The 23,277-nt window shown below is 40.7% G+C and overlaps 1 protein-coding gene across 1 annotated transcript in view; it reads right to left on the bottom strand.

The window, feature by feature from the left end:
• Positions 1-19,308, bottom strand: part of LOC135213201 (stress-induced-phosphoprotein 1-like) — a gene marked incomplete at both ends in the record, with an annotated part of 54,799 nt that extends 35,491 nt beyond the window's left edge. The window contains 3 exon segments of the mRNA XM_064247174.1: positions 6,343-6,485; positions 9,529-9,663; positions 19,221-19,308. Coding sequence (XP_064103244.1) covers positions 6,343-6,485; positions 9,529-9,663; positions 19,221-19,308 — 366 coding nt within the window.
• Between the last annotated feature and the right edge of the window lie 3,969 nt (positions 19,309-23,277).

The following is a 23,277-nucleotide window of genomic DNA, read 5'->3' as shown; positions in this document are numbered from 1 at the left end:
CAATCCGAAGCACAGGACCTTGAATTCGAAAGCTTTCCCTGCAAGACTGAAGCGGAGAAATTTCCTTGAAGACTGATGGACTGGTATCTGAAAGTATGCATCCTTTAGATCGACTGTCAGCATAAAGTCTCCGATTCTGACTGCTTGTAGAACCGTTTTCGGAGTTTCCATCTTGAAACTGGTTTTCCTTATAAACAGATTCAGCGTTGATAGGTCTATTACTGTCCTCCACTCCCCGTTGGCTTTGGGTACCAGGAAAATCCTGCTGTAGAAGCCTTTTGCCGGACTGCATACTTGTTGCACAGCTCCTTTTTCCATCATCTTCTTCACTTCGTCCTGCAGAATAGTGGCCTTCTGAGATTTGTGGGCATAAGTGAGGGGTAAAACGTGGGGTAATGGTTGATCTGTCAGGGGCGGGGTTACCTCGAACGGGCATCAAATACCCGATCCTGAGAACATCCACCACCCACTGCTCTGCCCCTAGTTCCTGCCACACCTTCCAGTGATTTGCCAGGCAACCCCCACTGGTGTGGCCGAGTGATGGGAGGCGCCCATCCTATCTTCTTGAGCCTCTCCTCTTCCCCTATTGCCCCTTCCTCTGTTGTTTCTATTGTGAAGGGCCGATGAGTTATCCTCTTTGGGGAAGAGGGTCTTGTGACTATTAGGGATGCTATGTCTCACTGTCTTCTTTCGAGATATCTGCTGTTGTCTTCCCTCCAAAGGAGTAGTTTGACTGTTAGACGTTTTCCTAACTGCCTGTTGCACCAACCTATCGTTAGTGTCCATCCTTCTTCTATCTATCGCCCCTTCCAGTATGACCTCTGGCAACAGCAGTTGCGATTCCAAGATATCCCCATTCCTCATTGCTAACAGGGAATCCAAATCCACATTGCGGCTTAGTCTAGCCAACGCTGCATCTCTCCTCATTAGCAGGATATTTGCCCAAACATTGGCACTTACGTTTGTCAGGTACGCAATCGCCTTGGAACCTGACTGTAGTAATCTAATGAACAATGGTTCATCCACTACTTTTCTTGTTGCTTCCGAGGATGCAATCTTCGCCACTGCTGTTGACCAAAGGTCTAACCAAGAAGCAGCCTGAAAGACAGAAGAAGCTGTTGCTTCTAAGTAGCAGCCTCTTGGTACGTCATCGAAGGGCACTCCATTTTAACCTGATCCAAGGTTAATCCAGGCCTTAACCTTACAACATTAGGGTTCATTTGTCTAGACAGCAAAGGGACCTTCGGTGTCGTATAATATTTCCTTTGCTTTATCATTGGGGGGGGGGGGGGAATAAATTTAAATGATCTATTAGATCTAAGAATTGGAATATCCCTCCCTGCAATCTTTGCATTTACGTGTTGCAAGACCGATTCTGCATGACTCGAACAAGGCAATTCATACGACACCTTTGGTATCCCTCTTTAGTCCAAATGCCATGTCAATTCCAGGAGGAAGCATACTGGCCGGTGTTTCTGTCTTCTCCGGAAAGGTTATTGAATTGACGAATCAAATCAATCACTCTGCATACGAGGCCAGAAACTCTTGGTTTTCTCCTTCCTCCGGCTCTAGTGTACCATTCTCGTCACAAGGGATGTTGTCTCGCCTCTATCTTCTGACAGACGGCCCGGAATTCCACGGCCGCCTGCCCCTACGGCCGCGGTCTCTTTGATCTTTGCTGGCCGCTGTTGGCTCGATCCCAGGATAGCAGCAGGGGAACGAGAACGTCTCACTCTTTCTCTGCTCACGGATCTAGAGCGAGAATCTCCGTCTAGATCTCCAAGATGAAGGCTCCCTTAAGACAGAGATAAGTTCGTCTCTATTAGTATTGGCATCGTTTTCGAGCGTCGGCGAGCCCGGCCTCGACCTTCTATCCAGACGGACACTGCCTTCCACGAACGTATCCGCCGAGGTTGCCAACTTCCTCCTATTTTGTTTTTCGTTAACTTTTAATAGGAGCCTTATCGACCTTTCGTACGTATTTTGAACGGCCTTCGAAGGGCGAAACTGCGGGACCTGCATTCCCATCCTCATGCTGACAACCTTTCGCCGCCAACGTCGATTTTAACCAGAGGTATCGCAGTTTTTGCGATCCGAACTGGCAACTCCGCCTCGGACCGCTAAGCCCGGTCGGCCGTCACCTCCTTCTCGCTTGTTCGGATTCTTGCGAACGGCTTCGTCTGCCAACCTTGTGCTTAATAGCCACTGACTTTCCGACCTTCTTGCTGACTTGGAAATGACAGTCTTGTCCGAAGATGAGGAAGAATTGATTCTTCTCCTCTTAGCCCAGAGGATCCGCCAGGAAACTCCCGAATCCTCCTCCAACGCTTGACTGGCGCTCGCCGTGACGTTATCGGACTTAGCGATGACGCCGAACTAGAGGAAGAAGACGAAGAAGGCGAATCACACTTTTTCGTTTTGTCTCTCTTATTCATCCTCTTCTCTATATCCTGTAATTTCTGCATTACAGTTTGCATTGACGGGTCAGAAGGCGTATTAGCGTCTGGGTGTAGCGAAAAAGGCCGAGAATCGGTCTGTGACGTCATCACGCCTGCCATATCGGAGTGTGACGTATGTTGTGACGTCATCCCTCTCGTAGGGAGAGACTGAGAGGTTTCTGCTGGCAACCGCACGTTTGCTGCCAAACTACCTCCCACGTTCTGCATCGCTGTAAACACTGAGTGGGATGGTGAAGCACGGCATTAATTCCCATAAATTGCAAGCCCGGGGGATGAGGAACATTCAGCGCTGCCGGAACCCTGCTGGAACCGTGAGCGTCATATAATGCGCAAGCAGGACCATCCAAGGTTGGTACGCCTGGTAGGCCTAGCGCTGACCACGTACCATCTTACCTATGCGCTTGAGTAGCAGGAGCCTGGAACAAAGATGGCAGATCTCCCCCTCTACTTGCTGGGAACAAAGGAGAGTGCAAATTATTCATAAAATTACCAAGGCCCCTCCTGACGTTTCCGATACAGAACCGCTAGGAGAAACCGAAGGGGTATGAGACAAATCAAAAGCAGGTGGAGAAACATATGGAGCAGCCTGGTTTTATTACCGATACAAAAGAAGGCGGTAAGGTTTGGTCATCCAAAGATGGCGTCCCCCCCACCCAACTGCACCCCTTCCTTTTGTATTGGCTTTTCCCATAGAACTTCTTCCACTGTTCCACCGACCAACCGCGACAAACAGAACACGGATTAGTAACCGTACATTACGTTTTCCCTGCACCTACTACACGTTGGATGAGGATCCATCGACACCGAAGTAGAACCTAGAACATGGAAAGCCACTGACTCCTGGGCATTTCCTTTGTCTCCTCTTCGAAACGGTAGACGATCCCGATGTTGAGGCAAAATTCTCCATCATACAGTATAACACTCTTACCACACACTGATCACACTTGGAGAAAGAAAAGGAATGAAAAATAAAAAATGAAATGGATAAAGAACGGGCAAACTGAAAAAACCGGCTTTAAATGAGATAGACAGTAACACGTCTTATCTTAAAGGCGGTAGGAAAATAACTGGTGGGTCACAGGTAGCCGTGGGCATTCTGGGTATACATGCCCCGTGACCTGGTATAGATGCCATTAGTCCCTGATCTCACAACGTGTAATTTTAGTTTCTCCGTTTCCAGCTTGGCGCTAGTAAATCCTGTAATGTTAAGACCGAAGGTTTGTTTCGTGTAGAACAAATATTAACCTCTTAAGCCGGAGCCCTAAAAATCAAAACGTCTCCCGTATGCCGGGCCTGGTTTGGAGTGAGCGCAGAAGTGGAAAAAATTATTTTTTCAAAAAATTACAGCGCGCGTACTTTTGAAGATTAAGAGTTCATTTTTGGCTCCTTTTTTTGTTTTTTTTTGCATTGCCTGAAGTTTAGAATGCAACCATCAGAAATGAAAAATAATATCATTATCATATGTAAATAATGCGATATATGTAGCGAAAAAAAAAAAATTCATACAAAATTGTATTCAAATCACGCTGTGCAGAAAACGGTCAAAGCTAACCAGTTACTTTTTTTGCGTTGTATTGTACACTAAATTGCAATCATTTTGATATATATACATTGTAAAACAATAAAATGTAACACCGGAAAAATATTATCACAAAATGATGTACGAATTCGTAACGCGCGGACGCAAAAAAATATTTTTTTTTTTTTCAAAAATTCACCGTAATTCTAAATAATGTTCTAGAGACTTCCAATTTGTTTCAAAATTAAGACAAATGATTGAATATTACGATACTGTAAGAGTTTTAGATTAGAATTGCAGATTTCGACCATTTCGGACGAGTTAAATTTGACCGAATGTCGAAATTTTAATATATATATTTTTTCATATGCACATATTTCGAAGATGGAAAAAGCTACAACCTTCAATTATTTTTTATTGTATTTCTTCATGAATTTGCGCACATTTTGATATATGAAACTCTATAAAAAGGCTAATATGAAAGGAGCAAATATTAGGATAATGCCATGTACGTATTTCGGAGACTTGCGGCCGCGAATCGGCGCGCGGTAGTGAAGGTAAATATATTTTTCAAAAATTCACCATAAATCACAATATTGTTTTAGAGACTTCAAATTGTTTCAAAATGAAGAAACATGACGGAATATTACTAGGCCGTAAGAGTTTTAGCTTACAATTGCGTTTTTTCAACTATTTCTGGTAGAGTCAAATTTGACCGAACGTGTGTTTTTTTTCTATTTATCGTGATTTATATGCAAATATTTCGAAAAAAGAGAAAAGCTACAACCTTCAATCATTTTTAGTTGTATTCTACATGAAATTGCGCACATTTTCATATATAAAACTTTATGAAACAGCTAATTTTAAATGGTGCAAACATTTCGACAATCGCACAAAAAAATTCTGATTTTTTCGGAAGAGTTACCGCGCGAACGTAATTTTTTTTTTTTTTTTCATAAATTCACCATAAATCAAAATATTGTTCTAGAGACTTCCAAGTCGTTGCAAAATGAAGGTAAATGATTGAATATTACTAGAATATAAGAGTTTTAGCTTACAATTGCGTTTTTCGACCATTTCGGTAGAGTCAAAGCTGACCGAAAGTTGAAATTTTTGCACTTAAACGTTATTTATATGAAAATGATTTCAAAACTGATAAAAGCTACAACCAGGGGTTGTCTTTTGTTGTATTGTGCATGGAAATTGCGCACATTTCCATATATAAAAACTTTATGTAACGGCAAATTTAAAAGGGTGCAAACATTAGGACAATCGCACGAAAAAATTTATCGGAAGAGTTTATCGCACGCACGAATAAGGAAAAGGTTTTTTCATAAATTCACCATAAATCGAAATATGTGCTAGAGACGTCCAATTTGTTGCAAAATGAAGGCAAATGATTGAATATTACTATAATATAAGAATTTACGCTTACAATTGCGTTTCTCGACCATTTCTGTAGAAGTCAAAGTTGACCGAAGGTTGAAATTTTTGCACTTATCGTTATTTATATGAAAATATTTCAAAATTGATAAAAGCTACAATCAGAGTATTTTTTAGTTGTATTGTGCATGAAATTGCGCACATTTTCATATATAATACTTTCATGTAAAGGATAATTTAAAATGGTGCAATAATTATGTCAAAGTGACGAAATAATTTCCGAGATGTGTCACTGATACTTTTTAGTGCGATAAGAAAGAAATTCGCGCTTGCGCGCCTGCGTAGCGATTGTAAACAAAACAACGCCTTGATCCGTGAACTCCCAGCATCCCCCAAGGCGCGTGATACAAAAGTTTTCGGCTGGTAGGCCTATAAGTATTTTTCCGCGAATTTTTAAAAAAACTTTTTTGAGCCGACGTATGATACGTCCAATCGGCATACGGGAGACATTTTGACTCGACGTTTAATACGTCCAATCGGCGTAAGAGGGTTAATATAATACTGCTAGGCACCAACAAGAAGCATCTACAAAAAAATAATTGAAAAATACAAACTACTTGTACATTACATACAATAAAAAACCACAATAAAAGAGTCAGTGAAATACAGTCCAGAATACAGCAATTACTAGTGCTAACAAAAGAGAACAATACTAAAAAGCTCACAATAAGTAATAAATACATTCATGGGATTGTATCTACCCAGCCTTACAACAAAAACGTTTTGTAAAGTAGGTGGTCAGTTTTTGTATCAAAACTTGACATATGTGCTTGTATTATCAAGATGATTGCATGATATAAGTGAATAAAAAAAGTTAAAACTACAGAGACACACTAGCATCTAAATAAAGTTCTGTTTCTTGCGTAACCCTTCAAATTACTATTCTATTGCAATATAAAAAGTGTTGACTTTGCTACTTACCCTAGGTCCTGAGGGTTGGTCTGTAGTTGGCTAATCATCTTGAGGTATTCGGGGTCTTTCATGAACTCTCGTGTACGTGGGTCCTGAGTAAGCTTCACCATTATATTCGGATCACTAAACGGGTTCATTTTATCTCCTCCCATCTGGAAATATACAAGGGATACTATAATACCGCTTACTAAGGCTTTACAATGAACTTCACTTAGCATTAACCTCTAAATGACATCTTATTGCATTTGCTCTTACTGGTACATACAACATTCTGAAGACAGAAAGATGGGCAACTGCCTAAACCTTCCTAGTACCAAATAGTATACTGCTTTAATTCATACTACAATCGTCACCTGGGATTCGTAAGGATAGGGACAACAAAAACCCCAACCCCTCGTTAACCTGAAATCTGTGAATACTTGACACCCCTCTAAAAATGCTTACACCCACCTATTGTTCCTCCCTATTTTAATAGTTTTATCCTGAAAAATGTATTTAGTCATGAAAATACAGTACAGGCAGTCCCCGGGTTACGACGGGGGTTCCGTTCTTGAGACGCGTCGTAAGCCGGAACATCGTAAAAAATCCTAAGAAAACCTTACTTTTAATGCTTTGGGTCCATTGAAAACTATGTAAACTTCATTCTTATGGCATTTTTCATCAAAAAAAAACTTCAAATATTGATTATTTTGCATTTTTTGTATCATATTTCATCTGCCAGATGAGCGTTGTAGGCGTCATAACCCTGGAAATAATGTCTGATGAATATAATTGAAAAGCGTCGTAACCTCGGAACGTCGTAAGCCGAGACCGCCGTAACCCGGGGACTGCCTGTAATTAGTGAATATTTCTATGAAAAATTCTGCAAATAAGCAAATTTTCCGTGAATAATGTGGATATATGTTTAAACAGAAAATTCTGTGATTAGGTGAAAACAGCAAAAAGAGAACCCACGAATATGTAGGGGTCAATTGTATTGCTAAAGCTCTCGAAGCATTACTCAAATCCACCTTTCAGAAATCCTCAAACCCAAACACTTCTTTTAAATACAGTTAAGGCTTCTATAACACAAAATCTTTTGGTCAACTTTCCTATATCAAATATATTTTTTGTTTTTCTTGAGTAATTCTTATATAACGCTTCACACCTGTTGTTCGAGATGGCATATCTACTCCCTTCTCATCTCTTATTAAATGAATGGCTTCATGGTCCTATTTAGAGGTCATTGACCCCTAAAAGACTACTTCCTTTCCTAATTTTGATAAAGATTAACCCTTAAAGGACGGTTAGCTTCTCAGGAGTAGTAATAACAGGTTTGGGGTGTGGAAGGATTGATCCTGTAGATAAGCAACATTAAACGCCATCGCTTTCAAAAGAATCGGGCAGGAAAGAGGTGCCAATACTTCTGTAGCCCTTAAATCCACTAATGGTAAATTTGACACTGCTTAAAATCAAGACACGACACCTCATGCACGCTTAGTAGTGATTTTGATTTCGAGGAAGTGTACAGTTTCTCTGTCTCATATGATGTCTTTTTATGAATTTGCTCATAAATATACCAAAGGGCTGCTGTTGGTTTTAGTTCTTGCCTTTTATGATAGTATGTCAGTTGTAAATGTAATTTTGCAAAGAAAAAGGCAAAGAATTAGAAGTCTTATTAAAAAGTATTGTTGCATTAACTCCATTAATTCTGTATTGTCTCCTCTATTTTCTTTATCAAGGATTTCTCATCTCAGTGTTGCTAAAACTGGGAGGCAGCGTCCCAAAGGGGACTGTCAAATCCAGTAGAGTCAAATTGAATTATATTTATTACTGCTACTACACGTTGTAGTCTCTGTAACTGCCAAGCCATTATCTGGGCAAAATGCTGCATTGAGAGAGAGAGAGAGAGAGAGAGAGAGAGAGAGAGAGAGAGAGAGAGAGAGAGAGAGAGAGAGAGAGAGAGAGAGAGAGAGAGAACTTGTAGTAGCAGTAATATAGTAATTCAATATGACTCTACTGGATTTGACGATCCCCTTTAGCACACTGCTTGCCAGTTTTAGCAAAACTGAGAAATCCTTGATAAGGAAAATAAAGAAGACTATACAAAATTAATGGAGCTGATGCAGTAATCCTTTTTAATAAGACTTGTTTAAAAGAGCGTCTACTCCCTAGATATAGTTAGATAAAAAGATGTATAAATAAAAAAAGTTATTGAATCTTCATTCTTGGTAAATTTACTTATATATTTTTCAACAAATGCTAAGAATTTGTTTCTGATTTTATTTCTTATCTGTTTTGATACTGTGAGATCTGTAATTATAATTTTACAAAATACGCAAGTCTGCGAATACAGGGTTTTACTGTATAACAACTTAGGGGTGGAGTCCAGGAACATCATATGATATCGAGTACTTTGCGCCACGGTACTGTATTCAAATGACATTATGGAAAAGCATTCAGAGTTAGAATGGACCCTAGCAAAATGGACATGGGTGGAATTACAATGTATCCACAAGATTTCCTGATAAAGGGTACTGCTGATAATCCCAGATCTCCCCAGTCCAGTGTAGCTGGGCACTTCAGAGGTCCAATTCCAAAAGAAAAATGTCATTGACAAAGGAAATATTCCACCAATTTGAGTTCTATCAAATGAATGAGTGAAAATGAAGACACAGACAGCGAAAATGGCGAGTGATGGAGACAACTCGCTTATCAAGTAGCAGGGCTAGTGTATTTGGATGTTTGGCCCTTTGGCTAGTTTTGCAACTTGTAATGGAGGAGATTAATTACCAAATTACAATTTTACTGGGATGGCAGAAGTGATGCATGACTTTGGAGTGAGTGATAATGTGGAATCACTATTTTAGGAAAATGCAGTGGGGCAAGTCATGACTGATGAAACAAACCCATACCATGAACATTGTGTTGCTAGTCAACCACCACAATCTGATAGTAGATGCTCAAGGAAAAAATGTCGTCAAAATTATAACTTTTTACAGAAGTTTCCTTTTTAGTGGAACTGGTAGGCAGTTAATTTGCACTAAACAGGTATAAAACATTCAAAATCTGTTTATCAACAATTAAAAGAATCTATAACAAAAATTAGCAAATAACATCAAAAACAAGAGGAAAGAACCCAATAAGGGAATTTTGCAGTTCATATTTTCTCTCTGAACTAAAACTTTAACACACAAAGTCATACATAACACTTACTTTTCTCCGACAATCAGTGAGACCTTCCCTTAATTGTGCATTGCTGGGGTCGTGCCGAAGACCAGTTTCATAGGCTGCCACTGCTTCTGGGTGTCTACCCAAGTATGCCAAAGCAGCACCTTTCCTGGAATAACCCTGAAAGATTCAACTAACATTAGCGCTGAAATCTAAGGTTAACTACTTTCAAAACATCTAAAATTCAAAATGTTGCCAGAGCAATTCTTTATTAAATCGACACTTACAAAAAGCATGTTTAAAAATCAAACTATCAAACTATAGTACAGTCACCGCCCTACTTACGATATTCAGAGTTATGAACAGACATGGCCACAAGTTGAATTTGTGTTTGGAGTGCTCCCCTTCGCTACCTGTCAGTTAAAATTTTGCACTGTGCACTTATTCTGCTAACAAGTTTTTGCAAAGAACAAAAGAACACAAGGAAGAACCTTCCCTGATTATCCTGTGCATTCTCACGATTAACTACCATGTATGTTTCTTACAATTGCGATAATACTCATTCATACTCATAAAATAGTCCTACTTATTTCTATCTTCCTGATTTAAGTTGTTCTTTGATAAATTCCCATTTTCTATATATTTCCTTTCCCAACAGGAAACGTTTAGTATGTATTTTTGTCAATAGATGGTGGTGTGCACCGTTTACTTTAAGAACTTCCAATGTCAGATGCTGCTCCTGGGAAATTCTCTCCAAGTTCATAACTTTCAAAGCATGGAAATACTACTGAATTTTGAATGTTACACAAATATAAAAAATGTTCTCCTTTTTAACTTTCCAGCATACAAAGTAATTATTTAAAATACTGAAAGATTTAAAAATACAGTGAAAGAGTACTATCTATGACTCCCAAGTTTACTTGAAAAAGTAAACCATCAACAAAAATTATGCACGGCTTATTAATAACCAACTTAGGAACAATTCACGATACGAACGGCCAACCAAATCTTTCGTAAGTCAGGTAGTGACTGTATTGTATAAACAAACTCAAATGAGCATGAAAGACAAATTTTTTTCTAGTACGAGATCTTTCCTTTCTATTTAAGACAACATACCACATTCACTCATTCATACAAAACTTCCAACCCTCCATCACTCATGCCCTTCTACTAAAGCCTTAATCACCTAATATCCTTGGTTTTCCTGTCACCTTTTAATTCAAATGCAAGAGTTTGAGGACATCAATTTAGGATATCTTCTCTTTGATTTCCTCGGGAATGCCCATAGCCCTCCTCAATGCAATCCCTACTTATTTCTATTTTATCAAGAACAGCCTCAATACCTGCTAAAATAGCAGATGAACCCCTGCCTGAACTCTGACCCATATTGGTTCCAATAATAAGTACTATTATAAACATTTCCCTGAATCACACTTATATTTATGTTTTCTTGAAAACTTATCTATACCCATATACTCCATGTTTTGATTTATATAGATTTTTGGCATAATGCCAAGCGCTGGGGCAACTAAGGCTATTCAGCACTGAAACAGAAATTGACAGTAAAAGGTCTGAGAGGTGTTACAGGAGGAAAACCTGGCATTTGCACTATTAAACAATTGTTTGGAGAGGGTGGACAGTAAGAAGGAAAAAAGATAATATGAAGGGAGGTACAGTGAAAGGAATGAAAGTAGTTGCAGCTAGGGGCCGAAGGAACGGTCCAAAGAACCTCAAGTAATGCCTACATTGCATCGAATGAGGTGTTCTGATGGCAGGGAGATATTCCATGTTGCCTCTTAATCCCCCCAACGGTTAGGTTGCTAACTTGTTATGAGTTTACCTGGAACCCTCAGCAGAAAAGGGGATTTTCCTTGGAGTTTTGACCAAGTCCCCTGACTTAATGTTTAATAAATCAACTTCCCTGTCAAATGACATTTTTATGATAAAATAAAATTGTTTATACCTACCCACCCAGTAATTACTTAGCAAAGTGTTTCTACTCAACAGCAGTTTATTAGCGATTCTTTTGTGTTTAAGAGGTGACAGGATCCCCGGCCACTTTCGGGGTAGGAGAGAGGAATAACTCGGCGATGCACTCAATTTATTTATGCTAAAAGTCCAGATGCGGGGAGGAGGGTGGGCTCCATCCATAATTACAGGCAGTCCCCGGTTATTGGCGGACTCAGTTAATGGTGATCCGGTTTTAGCACCATAAAATCAGCGATTTATGGCGCCATAACACGCACAGTTCCGGTTACCAATAATATCGCCCGATTCATTAAAATGGTTCCCGAGCCTAGTTGTGATGCATTTGAAAAGGAATCTAGGTCTGGGTTCGATGGTAGTAGACTTACCTTGTGTCAATTTCCTTTCTGAACTCTACCAATGGAAGTCCTCTTTTATCTATGGAGTTTTTGGAAGGACAAGATCATCCTGGTGTACTTTCTGATCCCAGCAGGCCTTCAGGTAAAATTGTAGCGGTCTCATATGAAGCCTTCCCAGTATCACAGATTGTACTAATGAGGCCAGAGTGAATAGGAAGCTCATCCAATGCAAGAACAAAGGGAAAGAAAATTGATCATTTTTTGTCTGTAATTTTCCACTCTCTTGTTGGACAGAGAAACCCAAAAAGTCTGAGATTTTATATGAATCCACAAAAAAAAAAGAATGTTCTGAGTAGGATTCAGTTGAGAACTTTGCATGTTCAGTAATAAACCCAATTCCTGAGTTAGTTGTAACGTTTTGTAAGTCCTCCATACAAGATTCCTTTGTCAGGGAGCGAAGCAACCAGTCGTCCAGTAAAGCAAGATCTTGACTACTGTCAATGAAGCCAACTTTCGAGGGGAGCAAAACCCAAGAGAACTACTGTGGGGCAGTCAAGAGGCCAAACCATAGTGTTTTGAACTGAAAAACTTGGTTGTGAGATACAAACTTTAGATACTTTCTCAAATTTACATGTCTGGGAGTATGAAAATAGGACAATTTTTTTTTTATTTTTATTTTATATAAATTTGTGTTTTTCATAATTAAAAAACCTGAGGTCTTAACAATAGGATAAATTTTCTAACGCCAGCTGGAAACCAGTTAAAAAAATCAAAGATTGTAAATGTAAGGAATCTATGGCATCTGGCATCCAATGCGTAGTTAACAGAAGCCCATTCAGTGTATTTGAATCCAGGAAACGCACCAGTCTTTCTTACAACCTAGGATGAGACGAAACAAGACCAGATTCATTACATTCATGTTGGCCACAAGAAATCGATTTGCTATTACTCCTCCCTTCCCTTGCTGGAGAGAGGCGTTTTCGCTACTGAGAAGCAGATTTGCACGTTGCATGGGACATGAAAAGTGCTGTAACAGTCTGGCTGCAACGCTCACCTGCATCAAGCCAGTTCCAGCAGGAATGAAGAAAGGAGAAAAGGGAAAGAAAAGAGGCCAATCAAATCCCTCATTCCCTACTCCACGCAATCATCTTAGGCAAGATACAAACTGTCCCGCCAGTGGCACTGGACGATTACGTTTTTCATGCAGAAGAAAGTGAGAGTGGTTTGAGGCTGCCATGAACCAGCATTCAAAACCTATGAAGATATAAGTACTTTAAAATGCCAGGGAGGAACTTCATGAGGAGGAGTCAGCTTGTCTAAGCACGTTGCGTAAACAAACAAGTTGCGTAAACAAACAAAAGGGTGTACTTGGTTCTTTCTTAACCTGGTTTGTGTTGACATGAAGTCTATGACACCTTACCTCTAGGAGATGGGACGTTCAGATAACTATGCAGTGCTTCAGGGGACCCTGAAGCTTTCCAACCCTTCCAAGGAAGCTTAGGTCAGAAGGAAAACTACTTACAAAATCAGTTTCCAGGGAGATGACTGATGCATGGACTCGAAGAAGGTTGAGAAAGAAAACTTAGAAAGTGAGTAGGGTGCCATACTCAGTACTACAGCGAGGTCCCAAGTAAGAGGTCTGAGCTTCCAAGTGAACAAGACCAATCCAAGCTCTTGAACAACACCTAGGATTCTGAGGGCGAAGAGAGGTCTGCATCCTTCAGACAAACTAAACACAAGTCAGTCCTGTAGTACCTCGACAGTATCAACAGAAGGAACTTCCTCTGTTCTGGAAAACATTCAGATCTTGTCTACCGAACAGGAACTCTGAGTGAAGAGGAACCCTTTTGATATCACCAATCACAGCAGCTGACCTCTCACATTGTACACGGCTGACAAGGATCCTCCTAAATAATAGCCTTACATTTAAGTTGCTGTTTTGCATGAAAGATCTCTCATAAGAGATACTGGATCGATTTTATAAATGATGAGATAAATATCATAAATGATTGGAGGCATCCCTCTACAAGAAACTGGTGAAGAAGGTTGTGCCAAGGATGAATCTCTTGACTAGTACTCAGTTTGGGGTTAAGGCGGTACTGGGGTTAACCAAAGACTTTGGAACTTGACAAAGGTTGCACCCCTTAAATTACTACTCCGAAATGTTCCTGTACTTGTGAGACTCCTCCGAAAGTTGGGGTGCTCATCTAGAAGAGCTCCTGGCCTCGGTGGCATGGAGCATACAAGACAAACGTCCACATCAGAGAGTTGGAGTCAAGCAGAATTCCCTCAAACTTTAGAATATTCGAGGAAGATAGGTGTGGGCACACTATCATTCAGCCTCCCAGAGAATTCCCAGAAAGCAGAAAGGAGTCAACTTCTCCAAAAAATTATTATGGGGCCGTAAGTAGACCTCTACCTTCCTGTCAAAGAGAAGAGGCCTAATATAGGTCTTTTCCAATTATAGACAGACAAGATATTAGGATAACCCAAGGGGATATCTTAAGAAAATGCTCAGCACCGATATGTTCTAAATATCCTACTGTCAACTTGTGCATTGTCAAAGTAACTGCGGAACCACCATGGCAATGTTCCTGAACAAAATAACACATAGCTAAGATGGATCTTAACTACTTCCTAGATAAGAACTCCATTACTGATTTGGTTACACAATAAAGAGGTAGGTTAAGCTAGGAACTAAACCCAACCAAATCCCAAACTCTTGAACAGGAAAATCTTGCAAAATTCAAGAAGCAGAAGAACATGCTCTGGGTATTTGAAGAGCATGCCCGAACTATGCTATGCTAAGCAAGGCTAAGAACCCAACCACTTGCAAGGCTAAGAACTTAACTACTTAGGCTAGGAATTTTGTTAAGTTCTTTTCGAACTAGCTAAGCTAGGCTAAGAACTCAACCAGTTGCTAGGCTAAGATATTTAAGGCATGTTCAACTAACTAGGCTAGGCCCAGCTAAGAACTCCACTACTTAGACTCGCCTAGGCCAAGATGGTCAAGGCAGATCGACTAGTTAGGCTAGGTCAGGCTAAGAACTCAACCACTTGCTAGGCTAAGATGGTTAAGGTAGGCTCAATGCCAGGCTAAGAACTCAACCACTTAGGCTAGGCTATGTCAGAAAGGTCAACAGTTCCTTATCCTTCCTTTCCCTTGAAGCCTTCTTAGTCTAGACTCTAATACCTTACCAGAGAGTACATCAATATTCTTGTAGGAACAATTCAAATGAAAATAAACAAAGAAACAAGAATTACTCCTACCCGGTAAAGTCTGCAGTCTTGGGTGCAAAGATTTCCAATTACCACAATGAAGGCTGCATGGCTTGATTGAATGAATCCATTGACTATCTCTGGAGGACGTCCATCAGTCTTTGCTGTGGACAAAAGGGATTGCACAGACATTCCAAATTACTGTTGGCTAGGTCACCATCTCTTCCACCAAAAGAACTACTGCCTTGAATGACAGAATAAGATCCTGAATTCACCTTTGACAAAGAAGAAACAGGAATGCAGCTGTGTGACAAACCAAGCATATGGATGTACGATGAACCAAATACATGGGTGCGATGAATCATGTACATAAATGTGCAATGAAACACATACATGGACGTGGGATGAATCACATACATGGACGTGCGATGAATCACGTACATGGATATACAATGAGTCACGTACTTGGACTAGTGATGAACCACATACATGGACGTGCAATGAGATGTAAAACAATCCATGTGTGAATGTCAGGGAGATCATCACTCTTTGCCAGGAAGAGTCACAACCCCTACTCTGGAAGGCAAACGACAAAACTAGGACCTCTATTAGGTACATGCATGTACGACAAAACACGTACATGGTCATGATATATACAACAATCCCTGTGAGAACATCAGAAGGTCACTCATTGCCTATAGGAGTCTCGACCCCTGACTCTGGAAGACAAACAATGAAAGTAGGACCTCCATCACATACATGGCCGTGTTCACCTCTGACCCCTAAATCGGAGACTTCTCATCATGTGAAGTACTCAAAACAAGCTGAGGAGACATAGAACCAGCCTAAGAATATTGATGTGAGGAAAGATCAACGATGACTGGAACACATCCTTGTACCTGATGGGGAGAGTAATGTCCGAATCCTCCAATGTCCAACTCAAGACAAAGGGGAGGAGGAGGAGAAGGCAATGGAGAAGGGGAAGTAGCCCTTGGCCTACGACACTTCTTCCTTGGAACCACGGGACACCTCCAACTTAACACGGAGTCCAGCCAAACAACCATCTCTTGAAACAACACTTCCGATGGATTGACTGCCATGACGTCATGGACAAGGCGGAGGGAGAGATGTCATCAAATTGCAGAAAGTATGAATTGGACTAACAGTGAAGTGGCAACTGAATTCAAACTCAAGCTCTCAATCTTTGCTGGACAATCCGAAGTGGACATGATAAGTCAGACTTATCTTTCGAACTCTGAAAGAGTTTCTGTTCTACGTGTGGAAGAGTGAAAGATCAAGACCAATAGTAATACATAGAGATTCTTTAAGTTTAGGAAATAAGTTTAGATAGGTTTGATGAGCTAGGGATAAGATTGAGTAAGTTTCATTCTGTAATACAACACTGATAAATAAGGTTAAGGAGAATCGGAGTTTCATTTCCTAACCTTCAAATTTGTTCCCACTAACCTGCCTCAAATGCAAAACTGAAGGACCCTACAGGGTCAACAAATCCTAGGTTGATTTTATATTTAATTGAGAGGCAATCTCACTTACCATCTCCTGTAGGAATAGTACTTCTTAATCAGAGGAAAAAAATAGAAGTGCAGACTTCTGTGGTGTTGTCACACTCTTAAAAGTGAAAAACAACCACATTGCTCTCTTAACCACTCCCAGTGTGTACAGCCCAGCCATCTCTTGTACCCATCCCTTACTGCTGTATTGACGCAAGAGAAAAAATTATGCAATTCCAACGTACACTCCTCTGGAATTCCCAGGCCTTTAACTTTTTTTTGCCAGCACTCCAATACACCAATCCAGGAAGCTTAGCACCTCGAAGGACTTAAAAAGGCTCTTAAGCAGGTGGTCCATTTCCACGGACGAGAAGAAAACCTTTGCAGAAGTGAGAGCTGACCTACAACCTGCATCGACCAGCCCGGAGAAGTCTCCCTAGGAGGCAACAGCCACACCCAGGGAAGGAGTTTCTCCCGTTACATAAGGCCAGTTATGCTGGTGAGCGAGATGATAAGGTGGTATACTAGAACAGGCCTTTCCCTGCTCTCTCTTTTCTGAAAGCCAATTCTCCATCTCTTGTAGAGCTTTCTTTGATGACAATGAGGGCAGCATCTTCGCAGGTCTCACAGAGTTCGATGGCTGATTTACTCATCTTGAAGGACAATGTAGGAGACGAAGGAGAAGTGGGTGAGAAAAATGCTGGGAAATCCTCCAACATAGAACAATGTAAGGAGTTAAACGGAGTTGGATTCCTGGCTTGATCCGTGTCCTCATCTAAAGATAAAGGTGATAAATTCAGATCCATAGGCAACGCTGAAGATGTCGAAGGTTTCTGAAACAGAAGAAAATTATCATTCAGTTGACGGCAGAGGCATCAATGAAGGATCTACACTTGCTTCAGGATGCTCGTGAGATCCAGTGCGTGACTCATCAAAATAACGAGAAGCAGAACGGGAGAAATTGGCCAACACAGAGCGCTCTGAACTATCTGAATATTCAGCCGAATCAGGGCGCTTTAGGGGAAGACACAGCATACCTGGCTGAAACAGGGCACCTCAAGTCTGTGAAATAATGTTTCTGATACAAAGTCAAACATCGGTCTATCTTCCCTTGTCAATCCATGGTCGAAAAATGCTCGGGAGTATCCCACTTGCTGCATGAAGATTGTGGGCTAAATGTAGGCTCCCTCCACCTCTTAAGAGGGCAGGCTAAGGAGACAGATCCCTAGCAGGCCTTCTCCTCAGAGGGCACAATTCATCAGGGAAGTGCCAAAAATGCCTCTTGCTCGGAGAGGACTCTCTTGAACTCTATGCGAGTTGGTTCACTTCCATACGCCTTTCTAACGGCCATCTGTCTCAACCTGGGTCACTACAGGTTGGACTGAAGGGGCAGCTGCCCATGGGCAGGCCCCACTGACCTACCTTGTCAGTGGGACAAGCAGTCACCTCCTCCACTCTCACTTTACTTGCAATTACACCTTCACTTTTTTCAAACTTATCCATAAGGGCCCTTACTGATGGCCCTATTTGGACTACTGTATTAACTACTATATTGAACCTTTGATCTGACTTATTTTCGAGGCTGACAAAGCGGTTTGGTTTGGAAGTATAGGAGAAAGGAGTAGTGCATACCTTTCAGAATTAACAGATCCAGGAGTAACAGGAATAGGTAAAGGGGAAGGCACAGCATACCTGGCTAAATGCTATCTTACTGCCGGCTTTAACAGCCGCCACCTTCTTACAATACTTTTATAACTTTCCTAAATGAGATGATAAAGTTATCCATTTCTGTTCTGTCCAGTCCTTACACTCGTTGCAGGTCAAACTATTACTATTACAAATCTGTCTTCTGCAATTTGTACAAAGTGTGAGAATCGCAGGGTGCTTTAGTCATCTGGGTGTTACAGCCTTTGTTGCAATACCAGAAACTAGAATTTCTAGTAAGATATCTAACCTGGCAAAGCAGTCAAATCAATCTTAACTGATTGTCACAGTTTGGAAAAAATAAACAATAATGCCGAACGGCACCAAAAATACTTCACCCACCAATGAGAAGAAAACAAAAATCCAAACCACCAGCAGCTTAGTCAACACCAGGTGTAGACTTGACAAGCAGCAGAAACAGAGTGCTTGGCTGCGGTCTTCTACCTCAAAAGTGGGCAGGGTTCCAGGCACCTACCTAGAAACAAGAGAACTGCTACTGCTAATACTGCCATCAAGGAGAAACTCTTAGCTAAGTAATTACTGGGTAAGCTACTAAAATAAAAATAACATTTGCCACTTCATTTCTCTAAGTGTATGAAAATTTATTCTGGATTCTAGAGTTGTTGACCAAATGTTGTTGCACTCTTTGAGACTTATATGTGTTACCAAAATGTTCTTCTCAAACAGTTGTCACAGATAGCAATTGCTTCAGTGGCATCAAGTTTGTTTACAGGAATTCTCATAACTTTTGAGGTCTTCCAATTCTGCCATGTCAGTTTTTGGTGAACAAGTGGCTACCAACTAATATGTATCAGGATTTAAAACCTGATATGGCCATGTTTGCCGATTGATAATGGGGACTCACGTGTATGCATAAACATTGCTAGCTAAATCTCTTATATGTCCAGGTCTAACCAGATGTTGAACCTTGAGCACAAAAAGTTAGAGGTTGGTAATTTACAGGGCACTTGTAACTTACCTTTCCCCAATCAGGTTTCAATTCGACTGTCTTATTTGCATCTGTGAGGGCATCTTCATACTTTTCAAGTTTTGCATATGCCGCAGAGCTAGAAAAAAATTAATAAAAATTAATAAGAGGAATAACTTTCCAAATTCTACTTTGTGGTTCTTCAAATGCCCAAATTCTTCACATAAATTACTAACCACTGGTTCAGAGTACTGTACTGAAAGCAGAAATTAAGATCTTGCTCAATATAAATCAAAATAGTTAACCAAATCTAAGAATAAAACTCATGAATCAACTTTTTCTTAAACCCTATCTTTACTACATCCTGATTTATAAACTTCCAAGAAACAATGGACTGATATTTAGGATTCAAAAAGACATTTTTATAATAAAACAAATTTTTGTATATACTTGCCAAATATTTACATAGCTATAAGTTTCTAACAATACAGCAGTTAAAAAATGTGAAAAATTTTGGAAGTTGCGGTTGTGCTCTTTTGTTTTGGATGTAGGTAACTCACTCTGCCCACTTTTGGAGAAGAATAGGTATAACATAGCTAAACAGAACAATTTGTTTGTGCCATATGTCCATAGCAAGGAGGTGGAAAGGTTCTCATAATGTAATTACTTGGCAAGTAAATAAAAAAATTTATTTTATTATAAAAATGTAATTTCTATATAAGTAACTTACAAAGTAATTACATAGCTGAATCCCACATTGACAGGAGGTGGGATATATGGAAATATACTATTTCAATGCTAATATTCTAAATAGAACTTAACATGAAATAGTAAGTTAGCTAACACTGACGGATGCCTGTTGTAACCTTACCTGGTGAGGGAGCTACCGCAGGTAATTACTGCCTATGGTCACAGCTCCTCTTGACCTGTAGTGACAGAGCATCAGGACCATGTGTTGTCTCTACTTTAGTGGGTGCTTTGCAAACATGGGATAACTTTGCTTCTTGCCAAAGCTGATAATTCATAGAAAATAAATGCCCTTGCCCTGGGCACAGTACAACAAAGACCAGAATTTCAGAATTAACACCTACATCATAATTGAAAAACATTCAACAAAAATGCTATCAAAGAAAACTTCCATAAAGGACAATGACTGGAGGGTACTCCGGTACCTCCACAATTCCCCAGACAAACTCATCAACCTTAATCAAGGCGAGGAGATAGTAAAATAGGCCGTCAACTATCCTTCGCTACCCAGTACCATGCCAGCTGCAGAGAATGGACTACTGTACTGCATTTAATGAAAACTGTTTTGACGTTCCTAAGATAATGCATAGCAAATACTGATCTATATTTCCAGTATGCAGACTGCAGGATTATAGACAGATTCCACTTAAAAGCTAGTGAAGTGGCTACCGCCCTTATGACATGTGCTGTAACTTTTAATGAGGGGAATACTTCAAGTAATTTAGAATGAATTTCCACATGTCTCTCAAGAAAGAAAGCCATGGCATTCTTTGATAATGCACATAAGGGATCTCTCGCTGAGCACAACAAGCTCTGAGAGGCACCTGTAATCCATTTCATTCTTTCTAAACAGCATTTAAGAGCCCTAATTGGACAGAGTTCTGTCTTGGTCTGTAGGCCCTAGAAACTCTGATTAACCTCTAATTAAAAACTAACATGGCCAAGGTTTTGAGGGGTGTTCATTCTTCACCAAAAAACCTACTGTAAAGGAGCCAACTGCATTTCTTTGAGAAAATCCTACCCTTTCATCAAGGGTTTGCACTTCACTTACTTTTTTGGACAGCTAGAGATACTAAAACTATTTCCTTCCTTGTCAAATCCCTATGGGAAGCAGAATTCAACAGCTCAAAAGGAGGACCTTAGTCATATCCAAAGACTTGAATAAATCTGCAATATCTAGGTTTGTTGACAAGTCTCGACCTCTATGTCTAAAAACTGATGACAGCATTGACCTGTAGCCTTTAGAGGTTGGTGTACCTAATCCCTTTGTGGATATCAAATAAAATCTGCAATCTCAGTTACAGTGGTTTCAGAAGAGATATTATTTTCTCTGCACCACAATCTGAAAACTGACCACTTTGCTTGATAAAGATCAGCAGAAGACTGGCACCTGCACTTTGCAATTGCTTCTGCAGCTCTTCACTCTGACAAGCTTCCTGACAGTCTACAGCCTGTCAAGAGCAAGAGTGGATAATCCTTGATTTAATCAAAGGAAGTGGGGCTGTTTGAGAAGCCTTGTTTTCTGAGGTAACAGCCTGGGGAAATACACTAGCTGATTAATTAAGTCCGGAAACCACTCTTCTGTGGCCAGAAGGGAGCTACCAATGTCATCAAGATGTTGCTATGGGGAATGAATTTATTCAATACTTCTCTCACCATGCTGAATGGGTGGAAATTGTATACGTCTAGATTCAACCAGTCCTGGAGCATGGCATTCATTGCCCAAGGCTGAGGGTCTGGAACTGGCAAACAATAAAGAGGAAGACGACAATTCATCGATGTCACGAACAGATCTACCAATGGTTTTTCCCCATCGTTTCCACAGGTGGGTGCATGCCTGTGGATTTAAAGACCACTCCCTCAGTTGTACCTGCTGGCGGCAGCTTAGTTCGTCCACTAGAATGTTCAACGTTCCCTGGATGAATTGGGTCAGTATAAACATCTGGTTGCTCTCTAACCATAACAGAAGCTCCCTGGCTTCTTGGTACAGGTAGCTTGGTTATTGGCTGGAATTCCATTGCCGGGGGGTCGCTGATAAGTGGAAACTACCATTAACCAAAACTCAACGATTTATGCCAATAACCGGTTATCGGCAGCCGCATAAGCACCCTTATGCCGTGCCATAAGGCACCTTATGGCTCCAATAACTGGAATTTGGCCCGTTATGGCACCAATAAATCACAGATTTTGTCGCTGGACAAGCGCCATAAAACCGTATCGCCAATAACCAGGGACTGCCTGTATAGAGAAAATGAATGAGTTCCTCCTTCATTCTTTACGTATGCTAACACTGTCATGTTGTTGGAGTGAGCTATTACTATTTTGTTGTGCACCAGAGTTGAAAATGCCTGAAGGGCTAGACGTATTGCTCTCAACTCCTTTATGTTGACGAGTAGGTTCTTCTCTGTTGGAGACCACATCCCCGCAATTTCTCTGCCATCCAACAGGGCTTCCCAACCTAGGTCTGATGTGTCAGAATATAATGTTAGGTTGGTGTTCAATGTGTGCAACAATTTTCCTACTGCAAACCTGCATTCTTCTAGCCACCACTGAAGATCCTCTTTGATCTCGGAAGAAACTGGCCTTTCGGTAAAACTGGAGGTCTGATGTGTAATCTTCCTTAAGGCATAAACTTTTTTTCTATTAATAAAAGTGTCCCCAACAGGCTCATCCATTCCTTGGCTGAGCACGAGGGACAAGAGAGTAAGGTTTGGATTTTCTTCCAGCAATTTGTTATTCAATGATCAAAGGGAGAAGCCTAAAAACTCGGAGAACCTATCTACATTCCCTACATAAAGTATTAACTGAGAGGGAATCAGTTGTGAATTCTTTAGGTTGATCAGTAATCCAAATTGGCGTGCTAAATTCATAGTCTTCTGTAGGTCCTCTATGCACTTGGCTCACGAGGGGGAGCGAAGGAGCCAGTCGTGGAGATATTGGCACACGTTTATGCCCATGAGGTGAAGGCACTTGGAGAGAGGTGCAAGAACTCTGGTGAATACCTGGGGAGCTGTGGAAAGGCCACAACTCAGTGCCCTGAATTGGAAGATCTGTCCCTGAAATACAAACCTCATATTTCCTGGACTCTGGATGGACTGGAATATGAAAGTATGCGTCCTTGCATGCCTTTCATTACCATCCAATCCCCTTGTTAGATGGGTAACAGGACTGACTGGTTTGTTTCCATAGTGAATTTGGTTGTCTCTACAAATAAATTCAGGGCACTGACATCAAGGACAGGTCTCCACTGCCTGAAGACTTTGGGACGACAAATCAACAGCTGTAAAAACCTTTGCACATTACGTCTTCGACCAATTCCACAGCCTGCTTCTCTAAAAGAGCAGATACTTCCTGAAGCAGG

Source organism: Macrobrachium nipponense, chromosome 42, assembly GCF_015104395.2.
Source record: "Macrobrachium nipponense isolate FS-2020 chromosome 42, ASM1510439v2, whole genome shotgun sequence".
Classification (NCBI taxonomy): domain Eukaryota; kingdom Metazoa; phylum Arthropoda; class Malacostraca; order Decapoda; family Palaemonidae; genus Macrobrachium; species Macrobrachium nipponense.
The sequence above is the reverse complement of the archived record's forward strand: the minus strand, read 5'-3'. Positions and strand labels throughout refer to the sequence as shown.